Genomic DNA, 21,569 nt, shown 5'->3' with positions numbered 1-21,569 from the left:
GTCTCCAGAGCCGGCTCTGATGCTGTGCAAGAAGTGAAACATCATAGGGCCCCAAAGTGAGAGGGCCGCAATTTTTGGGTTAATGCTTTATGTTTATATAATTAAATAAAAAAAACAGTATAGAGCAGGGCCCCTTTTTTTTTCCCACGTTCATTCTCTCTCCCTTGAGTCTCTCTTCAATTCTCATGGCCTCTTTATTACTTCCCATCTATCTTTTTTTAATGTTTATCCTTTTTCATTATATGATTGCTCTAAAAAAAATCCCAAATTAGAGTAAACCATGTTCTCTCTTAGACTCCCAAAGTCCGACTTCAAGTCTTCATTAATATTCAGTTAGAGACTTTGAAGCAAAATGAATCTCATATTCTCATTAGTAATTTCTAGACCCTAGTCACGACTCAAGTATGACTAATTGATACTCAAGTATGATTAATTGATTTGTGGATCAGAAATGAATAAATATTTTGCTTAGTATTTGTTCAATTATTATTTAATAGTTCAATTTGTATAATCTTCCTAATAGTATGTTCAATTCTTATATTAAAAATAATATGAATTAGGGCCCTTCTTTAAAGGGAAGTCTTGATAGGTCCATTACCAGAGAACCACAAGGTTTGGCTGAACATTTAGTCAATGAAGAGAACATTGATAGGAAGGAATCGGTTGATAATACTAGAGAGAATGGGAATGATAACGAAGTTGTTGAGAGTTTTATGTGAGATCTTTTGTAATTTATCTTGGTTGCAAACTCTACATTTTGATTGAATATTTGGCAGTTTTGAAGTATAAGTTTTAGCTATGAATTTGATGAGTTATCAATGATCTTTTCTTCATAATATTTTCATATAAGATTAAAACCTAGAGGGTCGCATTTTAAGTTTTTGCACTGGGCCTCCAAAAAGTTTGAGATGACCCTGATCGTCTCGGTCAGTCGGCTGTGGTGAACAATTTGCGGGGAGAGAGAGAGAGAGAGAGAGAGAGAGAGAGAGAGAGAATGTGGCATGGCAGTGGTTGTAATTCATTAATTAGACTAAGGGTAAACTTGTCATTTCACTTTAAATCGGGTTAATGGGAATAAAAATCTGTTGTTGAGGTAAGAGCATCCTTAGCAATGCTAGCTATTTTTGAGTTAAATTTTATCTAAAGTAGCTAAAAAGTCATTTTGTTTAGCCATTTTAGAAATACGTCTGCATTAGTGCTTTCTATTCTAGCTAGTTTTGAATTTATATTATGAGTCTGGTGCAGCAACTAAAATATATAAAAAGCTAAACATGTTCTCCAAAATAACTAAGGAGCAAAAATAAAGAGTCTGCTAAAAATGCTCTAAGTAGGATAATTTTAGCTAATATATATTGGTGCTTTGGGTCAATGGCGCAAAACAAATTTCATTGGTGAATGTGTGAAGTGTTTTTCCAATAACATCACTTATCGCAGTTCATCTTGAAGATTCATACATACATGGTGTTTTGGTTTTGGTCCTCCTGTTCATATTGTGTCCGTTTTCACTTCTTATGGATAGTACACCAGTGTACTTTGTTTTAGTTGTTTGTGGGTGGTAGTCTTTTCTCAATTTGGAGTTTTTTTCCATTGAGTTTTATTCGAGCGAGGTTTTAATGAGGCCACCACTGTTTGTGTTTTTCAACCAAGTGGCTTATAGAGTGGGTTTTAGAGGAGAAGTGAAGACATTTTTCCACTTCTTCCATTTTATTGTTATAATTAAATATAAATGTAATTTCGTGGGAGATACAAGCAGCGTAGCTAGTTAGTAATGAATGCACTTTTGTTTCCTAACTTTCATATTAATTTATTGGATGTCATTGTTGACATTCCCCTACTTATATTCCATGTACTTGTATCTCATGTGAACAAAATTTCACATTCACCTCTCAAAATAAAAAAATCACAGTTCATATTGAAGATCTCCATATGTATTCACTTCCAAAGAGTTTGCCACAACGAGTTAACAGGACAAATTGCTCTAAAAATTCATAGGGAAAAGTAACTCTACTAAGTACTAACGTAAGCTCCTTGCACCACCGGACAGAACAAATCCACCACTATATGGAAGTCTAGAATTATGTACTAGACAAGACGTACTACTATTTTCACAACTTAAAATGACTAATATCTTCATATATTTCTTTGGTCTAGTATTCGATCCCAATATTCATTTCAAGTTAGTCTGTTGTGTTTAGGGAAAATAGTATCAGATGAAGCATCCTCCTCCTTATTTTCTATGCTAGAGTTTGTTAGGTTTATTAGCATCTTTCAATTTTTTTTTCTTTTTCTTTTTTTATGGCTTCAGTGACGGTTGTGAACTTGTGACTGCATAAATGGCTTTAAGCTAGCTAGTACTCGATGACAGCAACGATAACGTAAACTTGAGAAGCTTGAAAAAGAAAAGTAAGGCCTTCATGGTACCTCTTTTTTTCATGGTTGCATGCCCGTCTGAACATCATACAAGATTTTAATCGAAAAGGGTTCGTGGGGATTCTCTCTAGGGCTTGGAAGTTTCAGGGACGCATGCATATCCAAGAACAGGGAGACCAATTTCTCTGCATTTTCTATACTGAGACTGTAATTCGTAGAAAGCGTCTCGTGATCGTGGACGATTACAACGGAATTGCCCCGATAGTTAAGGTTCCCTTCATAAAATTTTGATACAGCTGGTTCGTACAACATGGATCTTACGGCTTTTTGTATGCTAGTCATGACGCATTTGATCAGTGAACCATTGGGCCAAACTCTGGACATTGATCACGATGGTGCTTCTCACTTTCTTCTATAAACACCTAGTAGGGAGCTACGGTGACTGTGTGTCCCTTTATCGATCATGTGAGATTGTGTGTCCTCTCTCCATCCTTGTAACACCACCTCAACTCCCTTTTCCGGTGGTTTCCTCAGACTCCCTTACTATTGGTCTATCGGGGAATGTTCTTCAGAGCCAACATGCATGTGTCACTCCCTTATTCTCCTTTTTTTTTTCTTTTTTTTTTTAATGTCCAATATATTCACAGAGACTATTGGGAAGAATAAGCATTTGGTTGTGATGCTACACACCAATTGGAAGACTGCATAGCTGGGACTATGACTACGTCCGCGGCAACTCTAAGTTGGAACCGTCAAACAACAAGAGGAGGAAGAGCAGGTAGGTTCGCCTGCCCTGGCCCTCATCCCAGTCGTCTTAGAATCGGATTCTCTAGGGCTTAACTCTACGACATGGGCAATGGTGCCGGTGCAGCCAGCTGTTAGCTGTAGTTGCACTAAAGCGAAGACGAGGCCGTCCACGGGTCGCAAAGAACAAGGTGAAGGCGGCAGAACCAAACTAGGCAATTGGTATTAGCCAAAGTTATCTTTGGTAGTTTCATTACAACTAACCTTGCCCTAATTAAGGGTCAATTAGGGTTCCTTTTTTCTTTAGTTTCCTTTTATCGCTTTTAATAAGTGAAAACTCAACGTTCCTAATGGGTTCTTGTTTTCAAGCCGCCAAGGCACATTAGCAACAGCGTAAGACAAGCTTTTGTTTATCTTGTCCTAATGATCTAATGAATGATAATCAGTTTTCTTTTATTACAGAGGTTTTTTATGTAGTTATAGACTTATGGAGACCTGTGGTCATAATGGACACTCGTGGTAAACACAACTTTTTCACATTAGGTTTTTCATGTACTAATGGCACAATGACATATATATATAGTAAGAAAAGTGCAATAGGATTTTTTTTTTTTTTTTTCAGCCGAAGACAACTTGCTTATTTCAGAAAGATTACACAATAACTTGTCCAAATTGTACAACAAAAAACCAAAAAAATAAATAAATAATAGCACAACAAAAATGTCATTAGCTATGTAACTGCAATTGCTCAAGTAGTGATAGCACACATGATGCATAAAACTCTATCCAAAAACCAGGCAATAAAAGTACTCTATCATCCTCTCGAGCTGAACCGTTACCGCGACCTGAACCTTGTCTAGCCAAGCCAAGTCGCCATTACCAGTAAAAACTGCACCATGAAATATTCTTTTATGGAAAGAGGCCTGCAACTCCTATAGGAGCTGACACCCCATGTCCAAGTACGAACAATAATCCCAAGCCGGTAACGCCCGAAAAATGCTGAGAATCACGTTGCGCAATAGCAGCTTAATCAACTACTGAAATCAACACATCAACTAACTGTCCATTCCACGACACCACAGAAAAATCTTCCCAACATCACCATGAAGTCGCAATCCAGAAAGGAGAATCAAACTTAAAAACCCTAAACCACCGTCACCAACTATCAACATAGAAAACCCCTATCCCTCACATACAAAGCACAAATCTCAATTTTGACACAACTCAGCACTTAGGTCATGTTTGGTTCGTGGAAAGTAAGCATCAGGAAATGAAACTTGTTTCTTTCCTGCGTTTGGAATGCGAAAGGAAAAAAAAATCATTTCCTGAAGGAAGGAAAAATAAGGGGTAAAGTGGTTCATTCTGAACGGATTCAGATTTGCTCACCACCAAAATATTGGTGGTGATACCACCATTCAATATAAAACTGCCATGTGTTATAAAACATAATCATAGTTAATCATTGGAAATTATTCTATGCACGGCGGTGCTCTGAATCCTCCCTAGTTAATCATGATGTTTTATTTAAAAAAAATTTAAGTATTAAATTAATTTTACATGACGTGACAAGTTTTAATTGAGTGGTGATATCACCACAAAATAAAAATAGTGAGCAAATTTAAATCCCTTCCAACCCCAAATGAATCACTTTTCCCTATTCTTTCATTGTATTTATTACTCACAACATATTATTTTATTATATTATTTACAAACTTTTTAACAACTTTCCTGACGTTACCAAACATCTGAATTGAAAGTTGTGCAGAAATTTCATTTCCATTCCCATGGGAAAGACAAATGAATTATTTTCATTTCCATGAACAAACAAGGCCTTAGGGAGACCGAACCAACCTCGGAACAAGATCCACCCAAAAATCCTCATAAAAACCAACAAGTCCACCAAACAAAAACAGTCAAGGAAAAGCAAAAAAGATTCTGGACCAAAGAGGAGAGAGGCAAAGAAGGTTGGATAGAATGAGCGGTAGGGTTCTTCATACAATAACCAACTACATATGTTGTGACACATGATTATAAGAAATAAAACGTAATCACATCATTTAATGAAATTAATTATTAGCTGGCCCTTAGCTGCCGCCTAAATTGTAAATTTGATCATGATTATGCAAAGTGTAATGTCTTTTCTTCCCCCTCCAAGAGTCCAACTTTAACTTCTCCAAATTTTCCACTTGTGGATCCACTAGAGAACTGGAGTACTAAATTGGAAAATTCTGTAGAAGCACCAACTGAGTTTTGAGATAATTATTAAATTTGGAAAGATTTTCTTAGAAAACGTCAAATTTTGCAGTCAACAGTCAAAACATAATCTTACATTTCGCACAAGTCACAGACTCGTATGATTATTATAATCGTTCATTGTCTCTGGTTACTAGTTCTGGTAGTCTAGTGGACTGCAATTTCTACTTGATTAAGCAATGAAAACTGAAACTGTGAAACATCATCGGAGATATCGACGACAGGATGCACTAAACCTAATAGACATAAGACCTTCCGGATGAATTTGATTACTCTTTTACAACAGAAAGGGTGGGATATGAGTGGAGGATAGTCAGGGGATTGCTCTCCAACGATTGAATATTGCAAGTAGAAATTAATCTCGGTCATCTACAACCCCAGGGATAGAAGTCCCAACTTGTTACAATCCCGGTCATTCTAAATATACTAAAGCTCCTAGCCTCCTACCACTGCTCATCACGGTCAACTTCTTGACTACGAAAGTGACCATTCTTGACATTTTGTAAATAGTTTCTGACCAGCCAACCTCAATAGTGGAAATATAAGGCAAAAAAGCAGTGAATAGTCTTGACCGGTCAGGCTCAACTGGTGAACTTGCTCTTAAGTAATCTACCTTCGCCATCATCAACGCTTGCAATCATCACTCAACGGGGAAAAAAATGGAAATACTGAAATTCACTTTCTTATCATAAAAAGCATCTAATAACAACGAATTTTCTTTCCAACACACATTTGACGACTTCAATGTAAGCAAAGATTCACTTTCATAGCTATCACATCTAAATCATGACAAGTTTTTTTTTTTTTTGTTTTTTTCTGGCACCCCGGCGGGACAAACTTCAATGGCAAAAGAACAATTGTGTAGAATCTAATTCTTGAAATGCAGACATGCAGGAAATTTCAAGCTTTCAAATTTTGATTGAGATAAAGGAAATATCACATAGGAAGTACGCGGGCCTTATACAAGCAGATATAGGCCATATGCCAATCACCTGAAATAAGCAGGCAGCAGCATAAGGTTAATGGACAATTTTGGAGCGACTGCACATGAAATGCCACAGTAAAGGCATGCAAAACCACCAGCAATGTTAAGTGACAAAACAATTGTTGGAATTTATATGACAATGAATGGCATATATCTATGTCTTGTATGGGTCACAGAAGCATGTGGTAGTCTGAGCGAACATTATGCTATTAGCAAAGAATTAGCAGCAATCTTACCTCCTCCAGAGAGTTTTGTGATATCTTCCTCCCGCTGTGGGATGGGACTATCGTCATCATACTCGATCCATTTCCCTTGAACCAACAAAAGAAGTCAATTAGTTAAAAGTTTGAATAATAGCATGCTAACAAAGTACAAGTTGTTCCAGAAAGCTAACCACTTTCTTGCTTGACCCAGGCAACATAATGCCCCGAGTCAGCACTGCGACCCTTGTGTGTCAGCACAGCAACCAAATCATAAACTCCAGTCAATTGTGTTTCCTTCTCAGGTTGAACACCTGCAGCTATATGACACAGTCAAATGATGCAATAATGCAAGCCAGACATGTAATGAAGCCGAGTAAACAAGCAAAAGACCCCATAATTTGACAGGTTCACTGACAATTACCTTCATCAGACATAGCATTAGAGGGTTCTCCACTTCCATTTGAGGCTCCCTGTATACATATAACAGATTTGAGATGCGTTCAACATAATCACATATGCATTCATGTGTTTCTTGTGTGAATATGTACAGCAAGGTTGAGTAATCACCTCTGCATCAGACATCTTGATATCATTGTCTTTTGAACCAGAGCTCTTTTCACTGGGTTTCAAACCAAGTTTTTTACCTTCCTCATCCCTCAAAATCTGACAGTTTGAAGTTGAAGTAATTAGGACAACAAAAAGGAAATAAAAATCAATATCTTCTCATTAGAGCAAAAGCGAAGTATATACCCGGCGAGGAGCTTCCAATTTTTTGCGAAGATCCTCTGAACACAGATCATAAACATCCAATTCCAAAGGATAATCCACTTTCTGAGAAAAGTGAAAACAGCTTAAAAGTCGGTGATGCTAACAAAATTCAAGTGAAGTAAACTGGCATCAAACTCTAAAACTGTCAAGACCTTTCCACGAAACTCTATTCTCATACAAAATACTTCTTATTTCCTCTTAATATATGGAAAATCTGATTTCTGGATAAAAGAAAACAGGAATTACCCGTAAAATCTTGGCCTTCTGATTTGATTCCCTCTTCCAGAAAAAGCGGACAAACTGAATGGTCAAATACCTAGAGAGAAAATTTTTAAAAATTAAAAAATTATGGAGGGCAACCCAGCAAATAATTGAGAGGGGTCCAGATACACAAACTTAATTGAGTGATCTACAGAATACGATATATAATGGCACAAGTCATTCACTCAATTCATAATAGTGTGACCCATACAGTTGGATACTGCAAGATTAGAGACACTGCAAGATTAGAGACAAGTGACATACAATGCTATATGAAGAATAATACAGATTTGTACCTTGGCAGGCCATTGATACGGGACTCCTTCACGTAGACTGCACTACGCCCCAAAGAAGGAGAATTTTTTTCCAACTCCGATTTTAAACCCTACATTGTGTATTGCAACAATCAGAATGATGTAGGTTTATCCTGTGTCCGCATAACATCATTACATGTTACGGCGAACAAAAAGTAAGACCTCCAACAGAGATGTGATTACACTTACATGTTTTAACCCTTCATGCAAATGGTTCACCTCTTGTGATATGTGGCATTTAAGGGAATGAACTGACTCTGTTTCTGAGCTTTCTTCCCCACTTTCTGCGCAGTGCACCCTAGCCACACATCAATTGTACAAAGATTCAGCATAATGAATACAGATTACTCATAAATCATGACAGTTCATACAAAAAATCTTAGATCATGAAATGCTTCTTCTGAAACATTACTATATATTAAGTTTTAAGGAACAATGACCAAAATACCCCCTAGGAATGGTGAAGTTTTCAACTTACCTCCTTAGCCGTCAATTTATCAATCTACCCCCTAACCTCTCAAAGCGAATGTGCCATATCAATGACCTCACTGATGATTCTGCTAGCAAGCATTGTCATTTCAACTATAGACCAGACTACACACAGATGACTGCCTGCCCACATTTAAAGTAAAAAATTTGGGTCTAACTATACTGCTGTCACATGTCTTCTACAAAAACTCCAAAGACAAAAGCACAAAAATGTCTAGGTATGGCTTTGGATGAACAGAAGAGATTGGACTTGGGACATATTTGAACGACTTGTATGCATGCTCAAGTTTTTTCCTGATATCAGTAGTCCTGTAGCATGCCAATTATCCAAAGAAAACAGAATGACATCATACAGCTCCCTGTTGGTTCTCTAACCAACTGTGTGCATCACCACAATCGGTTCTTCTCAGTGTCCTTTCAGCCCATGCTGGCATATTAATGCCTAATCTAGTGGAAGCCCACCAGTTTGGGTCAAGAAAAAGCCAACCCATCTCACCTTGAGAAACGTGACAGGCTCCTTCACTGTCAGGATCACCACTTCCGGTAAGAGTGCAAACTCCAGAAGTATGGTCTTCACTTCCAAGAAGCTTCATGCAAAGTGTACCCATCTCATCTCTGCATGAAGCTTCTTGGAAGTGAAGACCAACTGAAAGAATATTTTGTTATTATTTCCTGTTCAAGGAAATCGCAATCTCTGTCCACTTGCCTGCAAGACTCCTGAAAACAAAACAACCCCATTGGACAGTCCCTCCCAGTTCTATCACAATTGGATCCTGTACTAATTACTCACCCTCCCATTGGAAGGTCCCTCAGCCTCGCAATCCCTTCATTTCTCTGCTTATAAATAGGTGGCTTACATTCCATGCGAATTCAGCATCTTCTGTGAAGGAGAAATTGAAATAGTCGCCCACCAGACATACCTTAGAATCATCCAAGTCCACTGCAAACACCTGCTGAGGATCCCAATCCACATGACCACCAGAAGAACACGCTGTGGAAGAAAGTAAAAAGTCCCATTCGGATCTTTTGACTCACTCCAAACACCCACATAGAAGCTCCCATCAGCGCACCTTAATGTACCATTTCTTTCAGGCAATCCTTCTTCCCAAGACCATTCCCATATGCTCCAACTCCCAAAAATCTTTCCATTCCTTAACTGACCGATGTAATGATTCATATTCCTCCATTGATACTGCCCTTAGCCGTCCTGCAATCCTTGGGGCCATTCACCCTCATAATAATCCCCATTGATAAAGCTCTTAGTCCCCTTGACCATACCTCAAATTCAGCCCATGAACCTTCCACAAGAACCTGTATAAAGTCCCCTTACCATCCATAAAACACAGTTTTGAAGTCTCCTTCATAAGTGGCACTGGGGCACCAGAAGACCAGCTAACTTTCCCTTATCTGCTGTCTTGCCCTTTTGCCATTCACCAACCCACATACACCCATCTGTCCAGAAGTACTTACCTTGGCCATGTGCGTGTTACTTGTGCCCAAGCCATCATTGGCGAGGACCTTCTCAGCTTGATAAAGGGTTGTGAATAAAGGGCCATCATCTGCAGGGGCTGTGGACATGGTTATGTATAAAGCTTTGGCCCTTTTTCTTTCCTCCATTATGTTTTTACACAATGTTGCTTCCCACTTCCCACGCCTTGACAATGAATCTGAACCCTCTGCTCATTATCTCTCTTCACCTTCCTCACTTTCCTCTTGGCTATTGACGCTCATCCATAAATACCCAGATCAAAACATTCTCCCCCTGTTTCTTTCTTACCCTTTATGTGCCCCACTCCAGTCAACATATTTACCCATGATTCCATTATAAAAAATGATGAAAATAAGCTGGAGGCACAGCTTATTTTGATCACTTGGTGAGATAAAAAATAAATAAACAACCTAGAGGTAAATTGGCAATTTCACTATTCCTAAGTGGGTATTCTGTCTATGAAATCATAAATAATGATCCTTAATGAGTCGGTCATATGTCAAGCAGGAAGAAAAGAAACCACACAAATTGATAAAAACAGCATTGGCATAAAAGATTGATAGTAGTTCTTCAGTGTAGAGCCATACACATTATGCAGAAAAAAACCATACAATTATTTCAAACATTTACTTCATTTCTTGTCCAGAACAAATCATCCGACTAGTGAAATACATTGTTATGTTTGAATATCAACAAAGAAAACTGTCAACAGTAAATCTCAGCACGCTATTGAGTGGAGTCAATCTAATTAAATAACAGTAATAGAGATATCAAACCTGCTAACTAGGTCGACACCGAAAAGGGCCTTCACTGTATCTGGATTCTCACTGCAAGACATTGTTCAAACCAACAATCATTATAGATTTCAATATGTATAAACTCAGAACATGAACTGGCAAATAAAATAGAGTAGAAAGAATGCCAGTTGGGTTAAAATATATGTATATAAGAATAAACTACCTTGAACCAGAAGATCTCAAAGACTGAGAAAGGGTGTATAGAAGTTGTGTCCAACATTCTTCAGCATCCTGTTACACATTTAAATCAAAAAGATTACCAAACTACCAGTAACAAGAGTGAAGCAGAAGTAGCGGTACAATTAAGCGACAGATGGAAACCTGTTGCATGAAGGAATTGTTATGGAGCTGACCAAATTGAGGATACTTTTTACGCAGCACCTGCAAATACAATATAGTAAATCCACTCATACTTTAAGAAAATATAGGTATAGGAGTTTATTATTGTTTTGACTGACATAGTTTCTAAGAAGAATGCTCAGCTACGATCTCCAATAAAGAAATTAAAAAATACATAATATATATATATATATATATATAACATAACCTGATAGTTGAAATGCAAGCAAATCAAGATTATGGCTCCATTTGGGATTGCTTCTAAAATTAGCAAACACGCTTTTAGACTATCAAAGCCACTTTTGTATGCATTTGGCAGAAATTGTTAAAAGTGCCACTAAGTTATTAAAGCAATATTTGGTATCATTTGAAGATGCACTTGGTCTGTGCTTCCTTAAAAACCATTGGCAGTGCTTTCACGAAAAACACTTGAATTTTTTTTTTAAACTCCGCGCTTCTACCAAAACAGTTATAAGGGAACTCCTAGAGAAGTAATCCCACACAGAGCCTATATTCCTAGGAGTCTCTCAAGTTTCACAAAGAGATAGAAAGTGTTTGAGAAGTTGATCCATAGTAAAATAAGATGACAAACCATCCAAAATTGCATGGGTGCCACAGGCTTGACACTTTTATCCAGTTCATTGAATAAATCACGAGTTGCAACAGTCAATGTGTGAGAAGTCTGATCCACGTCATTGCTTCTTCCTGAATGTGAGTAGCTAAAGAAAAAATGCATTTTGATCACTGGTTTGAGGTTAAATAAACTGCAAGACAATTATTAACAGAAGCTAACTTACTTGATCAAAGCTGACTTCAACTCTGGAACAGAATGCAGACATTGTACAGTGGAGTTCATATAACAGGTGTTTCCCAAATTAAATAGACCAGCACTATGACCCTGAAAGTAAAAGTAACATAGGCTGAAATATTTTAAAGATGAGGCAAAAGAAAACAGATGACGGCAGTGTAAAGAGTAAACTCTAAAGGAAAGAGATGGGAGAAGTTTGTAAGGGACTATCACAGGCACAAAGCAATGAGAAGAGAAGGTCAATGATAACAACTTAAAATCATATTTTTCATACAGCCACATAGAACAAGTTGTTCACTCAACCGAAAAAAAAAAAAAGGTCTAGATAAATTCGTAGAGCACATAATCATACCAAGTTGATAGCTTGTTCTTCTTCTGGTAGATCTTCTACAAAAACAGTACCCTTCTCTGGAGCCTTGACAATCTCATCTGCGGTCCCCATCATCATCAATTTTTGACCCTATAAAAGTATACATTATGAATCATTTCTTATTCTTATTAAAGTCAAAATGGAGAATTTATGTCACTAAGCAACATTTGTGATAAAATAACAAAAAATAAATAGTGAGTGAAATAATGCACTCCAAAACAACCCCCACCTCCTTTACTCCTAATGTCGACCAATCTGCATCATCCTGCACACAGACAAGAGAAGTCAGGAACACACTAACCGCATGCCATGTAAGCAACTCTTACTGAGACATATGCAGAAGAATTCCGTTGGTATTTACAGTATAAGCAAGGATTTATGAAGGTGCAGAAAATTGCCAACCACTCACCTTCAACAAACCACCTTTAACCATTATCTTCTGTCTTTCAGGAGGCACCCCTGTTAAGTCGTATAATTGGCACTTGAATACATAAGGGGGCTGGGTAGTGTCAATTTCCACAGCTTTGAAAAGCTCCTTCTGCCATTTTACGCTCACTACAAAAAGAAATAAGACAATAGTTGTCAATCAATAAACCCAAGTCACCAAACACACATCCGATACTATTTCAGATGGATTTCTTTTATCCTCAGCTTAAGCTGACCACATACAGAGCATATTCCACACCAAACAAAACCTACTTTTCCTTTCGTAAACAATATGCAGCATCTTTAGGTAGCATTCTCAGCACTACAACATTCTCAAGTAAGCTAAATACAGCACAAGAAACCAAACTGACTGACAACTCTACATACTCTACTCTAAACCGAAAACACGAAAACCGAACCCATTCGCCTAAAAACCAAAACCCACACCAGAAATGCCAAAATTCCAAAGACCCAGATCCTATATTCAATTAAAATCCACAAAAAATGGACCTCAGTTGCCCAATAACGCGGTTTAACATAATGCTTAAACAATACAAAGCATCAAAAACCTCCGGTCACCAAGATCAAACTAATTGAACAATAAACCCTAATTGCGCCACAAAATTGAACATTGAAGAACATAAAAAGCTCGAACAAATTAGAAAAAGGGAAAAGCACCAATTTTGGACTGGAAATAAAATCGATCAAGTAGTAGATTATTGAGATGAGCTAGATAGTAAGCTCGAGGAGGTGGTCTAACCGTTAATCATGGTTGAAAAGGGTTTGGCGGTGTAAAGGTCGAAGCTTGCGATTTTGAGAGAGTATAGCTTGGAGAACAGGAAAGACAAACGTGCTTCTTCTTATTTCTAGCTCTTGCTTTATAAAGAGCCAGTCCGAGCCCGAGCCCGAGCCCGAGCCCGAACGCGAACCCCAACCCGAACCAGTAGAAAAATTATTATTTGGCCACTTTCCACAAAGGAAATTTTTATTTTATTTTTTCCAATTTAAGGGATCTTTTTTAGAATAGTTGAGATACTTAAGTAGATCAAATTAATAGATGAATCATATTTGTTAAACTTGAACCGTTCATATTTATGATTGTATATCACAATTGTGAATGCATCATCGATTTCCGATTTGGCTGCGTAGAGCCATGGATGACTATTTCATTATAAAATTTCTTTTTTGGTAATTTTAAGGGAACACTTGTATGACTCGTTTTCGTTTAAATTTAGGTAAATCGAGCTTTCAATTTTAAGATTTTTATGGGTAGATTATTTCTATAAATTATAAGATAAAACTGAAAAACGGTAATGCATTCATAATTAGGGTTTAATATCATGAACATGAACTGTGTTTGGTTTTGTCCATTGATAAGATCTAGGTAGGTAATATAACAATTACCAATTTGATTGAAAATTTGCAAACAATGGCAACTTCAAAATTGACGTTTGAGCTGCTATGTGATCAAAAAGTGAGTCTTATAAGGGATCCCTTAAAATAAACAAAAGAAATGATAACTTACTATAACCCGATCTATATTTGTGTTATTGATTCACTCTCTCATCGAATTCTCATCTAATTCTTCATATTTACATAATAAGTTGGTATCATGTGCATTCTTTGTGCTTTACTAGGGTTGGGAAACCATATGTCGATGGTAATTGTCTTTCAATACTTGAAAATTATTTGGGATATCTCCAACTCTCTTCAAATAACTAATCAAATGTATGTATATGTATGTGTGTGTGTGTGTGTTTCTTTATAAATAATTATTTAAACAAACAATCAGATGTTTAAAAATCACAATCATATTGTGAATGATAAGGTAAGATATCTCTGGATAATATATTGTTGGGATCATAGTTGATAAAAGGAATTAGAGCAAGTAAATTAATTTAAATAAAATATTTCAAACAACGTTCATATTCATTGATAACTTCTTACAATGGAGGCAAATTGGCTTTATATAGCTCTACATGCTCACCAACCCTAAATGCCTTATTACAAGATAACCTCACTTAAGTCCACTTATAATATAATTGTAGATCCCAAAATAGATAAGCAGCTCATCTACCTAAGCCTACTTATCATATAATTGTAGATCCCAAAATAAATAAGCAGCTCATCTACGTAATTATTAGCCCAAGGTAATAAGTAATTATAACATAAGAATCCTAACATATACTCATTCACATCAGAAGTCTTGTCACTAATATCCCTTAATTTACATCTAAAATGTGTTTCAATAACAAACAATGTTCCCAATGCTTTGCAAGATAGAATTCATTTATATTACATTCCATTGTTTTTCATAGCTTTTGAACATTAGATTTTAGTTTTGCAAAGATTCCAAAATTCGTTGGGTATTATACAAAACTTGGTATACATTTATCACACTATACAAAATTTCAATAGTTTATAACCGAAATATCAAAAAGTGAACAAATTTAAGCACAAAGCAAAATAATTTTACTAACATAATTCTATAAATCATCCACTGACATTATTGGTATGTATAATTCTTTTACTATACAATTATAATGGAAAACAAAATCAATTGTCATAGTGTTTTCAAGAAATACTCAGACTCATCCAGTATCATAATGTTAGGGGTGGGATTGGTTTTGGATGGTTCGGTTATTTAAAGCTTTTATATCGAATCAAACGGATATCAACCGGTTTGAGACCAATTCAGTTCAAGAGGTTATGTTTGAAAAACTTCATAAAATCTTATATCAAACTATCAATATCCATGCATAATTGAACTATTGAAGCAATCTTAATAGTTAATATAATATCACATGAAGTCAGATATATTAAGCCTTATGGCTCATTACATGCAACAAATGAATAGAATTACAAAAGTGTAGACTAATAAAATTAAAATCTTGAAGAATGAAAGTACAGGTGCAGCTTGAGTTACTATCATTGTTTATTACATTTAAAAACACATCAAAGTATCATAGTTACAGTCACTTCGATGCTTCAAGCATATATTATACGAGTTTGAGTCTTATTCATCTTGAATCACCTGAACATCTTGAGCTATAACTTACTTTTCTTTAGCCTTAGGAAGAGAAAATGAATTTTTGCTCAAAGATTAAATGAATTTCTACATAATTTCCTACAATCTTGTTTCTCAACAAAGTTGAAATACAACTTATCAACTACTGTCATTTCAATACAAGCATCCATGACATTAGCTGGTACATATGCTTTCATTTTCGTTACATTACCCTGAGTTTTAATTTTCACTAGTTAAAACTTTTTTATTTCTATCAACTATAGTTATGACTAGCCATGAAAGCAGTGATTGCAAAGAATATGATTCTATTTGGCTCAGCAGGAAAGGCATGATGGTCTGTGCATCTGTGCGTTCAGCGTCATAATGGTTTCTTGAAGCTTATTATCAAAGTTATGGAGATAAATCTTATATGTGATTTGTGAAATATATGTATGATGTATCACATATGTGCGTCTACTCACATGTTCCCAACAATTGGAAATTGGAATTGGGGTGTAAAAATAACAGAATCAATTCAAGTCCATGAATTTCATTTCTCCTAGTTTAGCTCATGTTGATAATGATTTGGCCTAACCTATGCTCAATCTGAAAATCTTGTGCATTTCCTCTCGGCTTGCTTGGATTCCAAACTTCCTATTGTTCGTTTAAGTGCCAAGCGAGTCCACCGACGAATCGATGTTGGGAAATCAAACTTGTTTAATGAAGTCATCCGAAACAATTAAAATCGACGACGTATATATATTTCAAGTTTTTCAACCAAAAATAAATAAATGTATATACGGGAAATATTTTTACCGACGAATTATTTATATTCTATCAAGTCAAATCAGCTCAAATTCCTATTTATCAGTATTAAGTCAAAGTCATTTTTTGAATTTTTTCTAAGGAAGTTGAGTGTGAATATATATTAATCGAAAAAATATGTAACACAACAATACACAATGATCACTATTGGATGACACGACAAGATTGTATTACCGTTTAAGTAGTCCTAAAGCCCCAAAAATTAGTAACTTGACACTATTAGAGTTATCACCGAATAATGCAGTTGGAATCATGCTTGGATTATGGGTTTGAGTACAAAGACTAGCAATGGTGCCCGCGCTTTGCCGCGGGATTTGTTGTTAATAATCTACAATAATGACACATATGAATGAAAATGACTTGATTCTTGATCATAATGATAAAATAAGAAATAGTTATCTCTCTAAAATTGTTTTGTTTACATTATTGCAGTTTACATCAAGTATTGTAAGGAGGAGGGAATGCTAAAGTAAACGAATATAAATGATATGTTGTTAACCAAAGAAAAAAGTATACGAATATAAATGTTGTAGCAGCTTTGAGGATGTTGTAAAATAAAATTGCTTAATGCAGAAATTACACTGTTCTAGCAAGCAGATTGACATATGTGATAGTTAGAAATATCAAGAGGCAAATTTTAATGACATACATAAGAAATGATGAAGTGGAAATCTATTTTCATCACCACAAACTCTTCTGTCATACAATATGTATCCGTCAGGACACACTCAGTTTCCTGTTTTAGTTGTCCAACAGTTGCATCCTTGAATTCAATTTCCTTATCAGTCAAACTTGATTTGGCAAACCGACGTTAGCAATTGCTCTTCCTCATCAAGGGAGATTGGAAAATTAGGATGTCATCAAAGTACACCACCAGAAAATTTCCATTCCTTTACAAAGTGCTTAGTGGCCAAGAAGGAGCGTTTGCTTAATGTTTCGATGTATCACATTTGGTTCAATGGCCTTGTGTAAATAAACAAGACCGCAAAAAGTATATCTTATTTAATAGGGTTTTTTACTTCAACAGTGTATGAACTCTTCGAGGACTTTTGAAATGATACCTGAACTTTCAAAGTTATCAATGTGATACCTGAACTCAATTTTTCGTATCAACGTCGTACCTGCAGTCGATTTCCGTCACAAAACCGTTAACTATGACCACGTGCCCAGCACGTGAAGCACAAAATAAGGGTAAAAATGACATTTCCCACTTCCTTTAGTTCTTCATGGGGTTTTTTAGTTCAACAGTGTCTGAACTCTTCGAGAACTTTTGAAATGATACCTGAACTTTCAAAATTATCAATGTGATACCTGGACTCATTTTTTCATATCAACGTCGTACCTGCGGTCGATTTCCGTCACAAAACCGTTAACTATGACCACGTGCCCAACACGTGAGGCACTTAATGAGGTTAAAAGACTAATTTACCCTCAAAAGTATTGTTTTTTATTTTTGTTTGCTTTCTTTCTTTCTTTTTTTCTTTCTTGTTTTTCTTTTTCGACGTCTTCTTCCCTTTGATTTGTCCCCTCCGATTGGAAGCCAGGGCCGCAAATCAGATCTCATCTTCTCTCTCAACCGCCCAACCCTTTCCAAGCACTACTTGACTACAACCACATTGAACTCAGCTAGATCCATATGGCTACCTTGCAAAAATTCAAGCTCCTCGCCACTCAATGCCCCGTCATCGCCTGAAGCCCTATGTACAGCCCATCCGCCAGCCCCGTCATCCACCTCCGCCGCCGTAAAACCCTCAGATTGTTCCTCACCTGCCCCGACTGCCACTGATTGCCTCGCCAGAGTACCTCTTCCTATGCTCCCACTAAGTACTGATATTACAGCCGCGAATAACCAAAGACCCGTTCTTTTTTGGACAAATTGATTAGAAGCTGGAATCAGTGAAATGATCATTGCCCCATTGTTCGATAAATCATATACAGATAAATATAGTTATATACAGACACACAGTTGCGAAAAAATCAGTTTTGGGTTTTCTCCCACCATCACCATCCTTCGCCTTTTCGCCGTTGTTGAGAGAGAGAGAAAGAGAGAGACTCTCAGTCTCCTTCACTTTTGCAGATTTTGATTCAATTACAAAGACTATTTTTGAAATTCATGAACTTATGCTGTGATGTTAGTTGCGGTGAGGAAGCTGAGTGCCACGACGGCGTGGCCCGCCTCTGTCATATCTCTGGCAAGCTGCACAAGAAGGTCTGGATTGCCGCCGGCCATATTCTCTCTCTCTGTCTCTCTCTCTCTCTCTCTGATCCCTTTGTCTGAAATCTCAGGTAAATTCCAAGTCTCAAATCTGGAGGCCAAGAGTCTTGAAACCGTCTACACCGCTCCGGCCTGCAATAAATTCAGAGAAGCAAAGCCGTTGAGCAAGTTGTGCTTGGAGAACTCCGATGAGATAGAGTCCCCAGTGGTGTCCGTCCATCAGAGAATTGGATTCAAGTTTTGCTTTGGGTTTTGCATTTTGCTAGGAAATGTCATCAACCCATCTAATTGCATTTTGCAGATGAAAAAGGAAATAGAAATGGAGAAGAAGAACTAAAGGTACGACGGAACACGTGAAGAACTAAAGGAAGTGGGAAAGGTCATTTTTACCCTTATTTTGTGTCTCACGTGCTGGGCACGTGGTCATAGTTAACGGTTATGTGACGGAAATCGACCGTAGGTACGACGTTGATACAAAAAAATGAGTTCAGGTATCACATTGATAACTTTGAAAGTTCAGGTATCATTTCAAAAGTCCTCGAAGAGTTCAGACACTGTTGAAGTATATACTTTTGAGGGTAAATTAGTTTTTTAACCTCATTAAGTGCCTCACGCGCTAGGCACGTGGTCATAGTTAACTGTTCTGTGACGGAAATCGACCGCAGGTACGACGTTGATATGAAAAAATGAGTTCAGGTATCACATTGATAACTTTGAAAGTTCATGTATCATTTCAAAAGTCCTCGAAGAGTTCAGACACTGTTGAAGTAAAAAACCCTATTTAATAAGAATAACACCTCGGTATCAAAGGAAAAGTGAGATATCTATAGTGATGCAGCATACCTCCATGAAGTCAATGCTTCAAGTTTCCATTGTTGAACACATGCAGTATATCTGAGATAAATATTTTTCTCTCGACACTCCTTAGCAAGTATGCACAATTATATATGAAAAGTATGGGAAAACAAATGTACCCATTGAAACTTGAAATATACATACAGAATGTCATTTTCAAATTCATAAGTTGGAGGGCAGAACATTCCAGAAAGCCATCAAATGTGTATCACTTAATCATCCTAATGATTATCAACCATATCCGATCTCTCTCTATCTCTTCGTGCAAAGCAAACAAACACACCTGATTTCTCTATCTCTTCGTGTAAAGCAAAGAAAGACAACCGATTTCTTTATCTCTGGATCGTTCTTGATAATTGATAAAGGTAGAAGTGTAGATACAGAGGCAAATACCTAGGAGCAATGGCAACAATGTAAATTTTTACAAAATAAGGATAGAACCGTAATTTCAGTCATTGGCTCGGCTCGAGCCGCTACTGTTACCGGCTTAGTAACAGTACCAGGAAAACGATCAACTTTAGTTATATGTATAATTAATGTGTCTTAGCATCCATTGAGTTTCATTCTTAACAGAATCTACAACAGTCTCATACTGGATCTTTAGAATAGTATTTGCATTTTGCTCTCAGTGGTTTCACAATCACATCTTTTGCTCGATTAGCATATGTATTGAAGTGTTCCCAAACCCAACTAAGTTTTCTACTTGCTTCTTTTGGTCTTCCATTTTTAGGTTTATTCATCGACGTCTTTAGGATGAATGAACTATTTGCACAAATGAAACGTCCCCAATAGAATAGGCAACAAGACTCGAATCTTTGCTATTCCTAGACCCTTGTTTTTCTTTCTCTTACTTGCATTACCCTGAAATCAAAAGAAATAAAAATTTAAAATTTAATTCTATTTTTATGTGTTCAAGATTATAGAAGGTTTGTGATTGAGTATGCAATCAATGAATTAAACAAGTCATGTTACTAAATACTAATTGTGAAAAATTCAATGGAGAATATGTTATGGTTTGGCTGTTGGTTAGAAGTGGACTCCTCACTTTTTCTTGAATTTTTACGCTCTCCAAATTTGGAGCAATTACTTACACAGTGTTACTTATATGCCTATTTGATATTCTTATATCCTTCATGAAGATAATCAAGTTGCTGATGCGTTAGCAAACCATGATTCACATCTACCGGTTTCTTGTGGTGGGATTTAACTGCATATCTTCTTGCTTCTTGTAATAGTGACTACTTAGGTCTGCTAAAATTTCGTTGATCATGTTTTTGGTTCGTGGACCCCTCTCTTTGTATCTCTCTTTCCATTCTTTAATAAAATACTAGAACAAAACACACCCGATGAGTGTGAATAATTATTAATTAAATAGATATGGAAAAGTTTTTTTCAAAATAAGTGGGGAGTTATTACAATTAGTGGGAAGTTTTGTCTTAGATGAAATGCACATAGTGGGTAAGTGAGAAGTTATCTGCAGATAAGTAAATTATTGTTTTTGAAAAAATTTTGATTTTGTTATTTACCTTCTTATCCCTTAGTTATTAAATATAATTTCAAATTAATATATGATGTAAGGATCCATATGTAATTTCATATGTATTTTGACTAACAAAGCCTCTTCTCTTAACAATAGTATAGATAATGGATAAGGTGTCTTCCTTAGTCCCTAGTTTCACTTAAAAAAAAAAAAAATTAAGTCGAACTGCATTGACAATTGGGGATTTGGGGCTGGCTTAGAGATGGAGTTGGCCATAGTGAAGTATAAAATAAAAGTATAGACTTGCCCAAACTCATAAGCCTACACCTAAAAAATTACAAACAAAGATAATTTAATCTATTTCCTATTCATATCGGTATTACCTGAAAGTTTACGACTTTGATAGGTTCAGATCGATAATATATTAACAATTTACATATTTTTTTTCAATATGTATTGCTTTTGGATTGGCCTAATAAAATAAAAAAAGGTAAAAAACAGAAATAAAATTACGTCCTGGGGGCTTCTAACAGTTTGACCCATGAAAATATTTTATTGTGCGCTCTGTTTG

The 21,569-nt window shown here is 36.4% G+C and overlaps 1 protein-coding gene across 2 annotated transcripts; it reads right to left on the bottom strand.

Annotated features, from left to right (window-relative positions):
* Positions 1–6,027: 6,027 nt before the first annotated feature.
* LOC112188341 (ubiquitin carboxyl-terminal hydrolase 6) lies at positions 6,028–13,531 on the bottom strand. Of its 2 annotated transcripts, none has more exons than XM_024327434.2 (18): positions 13,377–13,531; positions 12,600–12,745; positions 12,420–12,455; positions 12,173–12,280; positions 11,810–11,910; positions 11,605–11,731; positions 10,995–11,054; positions 10,837–10,904; positions 10,653–10,703; positions 8,088–8,196; positions 7,881–7,969; positions 7,570–7,639; positions 7,306–7,386; positions 7,123–7,218; positions 6,977–7,025; positions 6,747–6,872; positions 6,589–6,663; positions 6,028–6,359 (listed from the first exon to the last, which is right to left on the bottom strand). In XM_024327434.2, exons 1-18 carry the CDS (start codon positions 13,384–13,386, stop codon positions 6,304–6,306), a joined length of 1,458 nt encoding a protein of 485 aa, XP_024183202.1. In that variant the 5' UTR covers positions 13,387–13,531; the 3' UTR covers positions 6,028–6,303. The 2 variants fall into 2 exon arrangements, with proteins under 2 accessions (XP_024183202.1, XP_024183203.1); XM_024327435.2 differs by having other exon boundaries at positions 6,747–6,866.
* Positions 13,532–21,569: the final 8,038 nt, after the last annotated feature.

The sequence above is a fragment of the Rosa chinensis genome, chromosome 2, assembly GCF_002994745.2.
Source record: "Rosa chinensis cultivar Old Blush chromosome 2, RchiOBHm-V2, whole genome shotgun sequence".
Classification (NCBI taxonomy): Eukaryota; Viridiplantae; Streptophyta; class Magnoliopsida; order Rosales; family Rosaceae; genus Rosa; species Rosa chinensis.
Note: the sequence above shows the minus strand (reverse complement) of the source record. Positions and strands in the feature narration are given on the sequence as shown.

Bases quoted from the DNA above. Each gene is read 5' to 3' on its own strand.
- LOC112188341 (XM_024327434.2), bottom strand. The intron at 12,281-12,419 runs GTGGGGGTTGTT...ATACTTTTATAG, and splicing joins CGACATTAGGAGTAAAGGAG to GGTCAAAAATTGATGATGAT. The intron at 6,664-6,746 runs GTTAGCTTTCTG...TGTTGGTTCAAG, and splicing joins CTGGGTCAAGCAAGAAAGTG to GGAAATGGATCGAGTATGAT.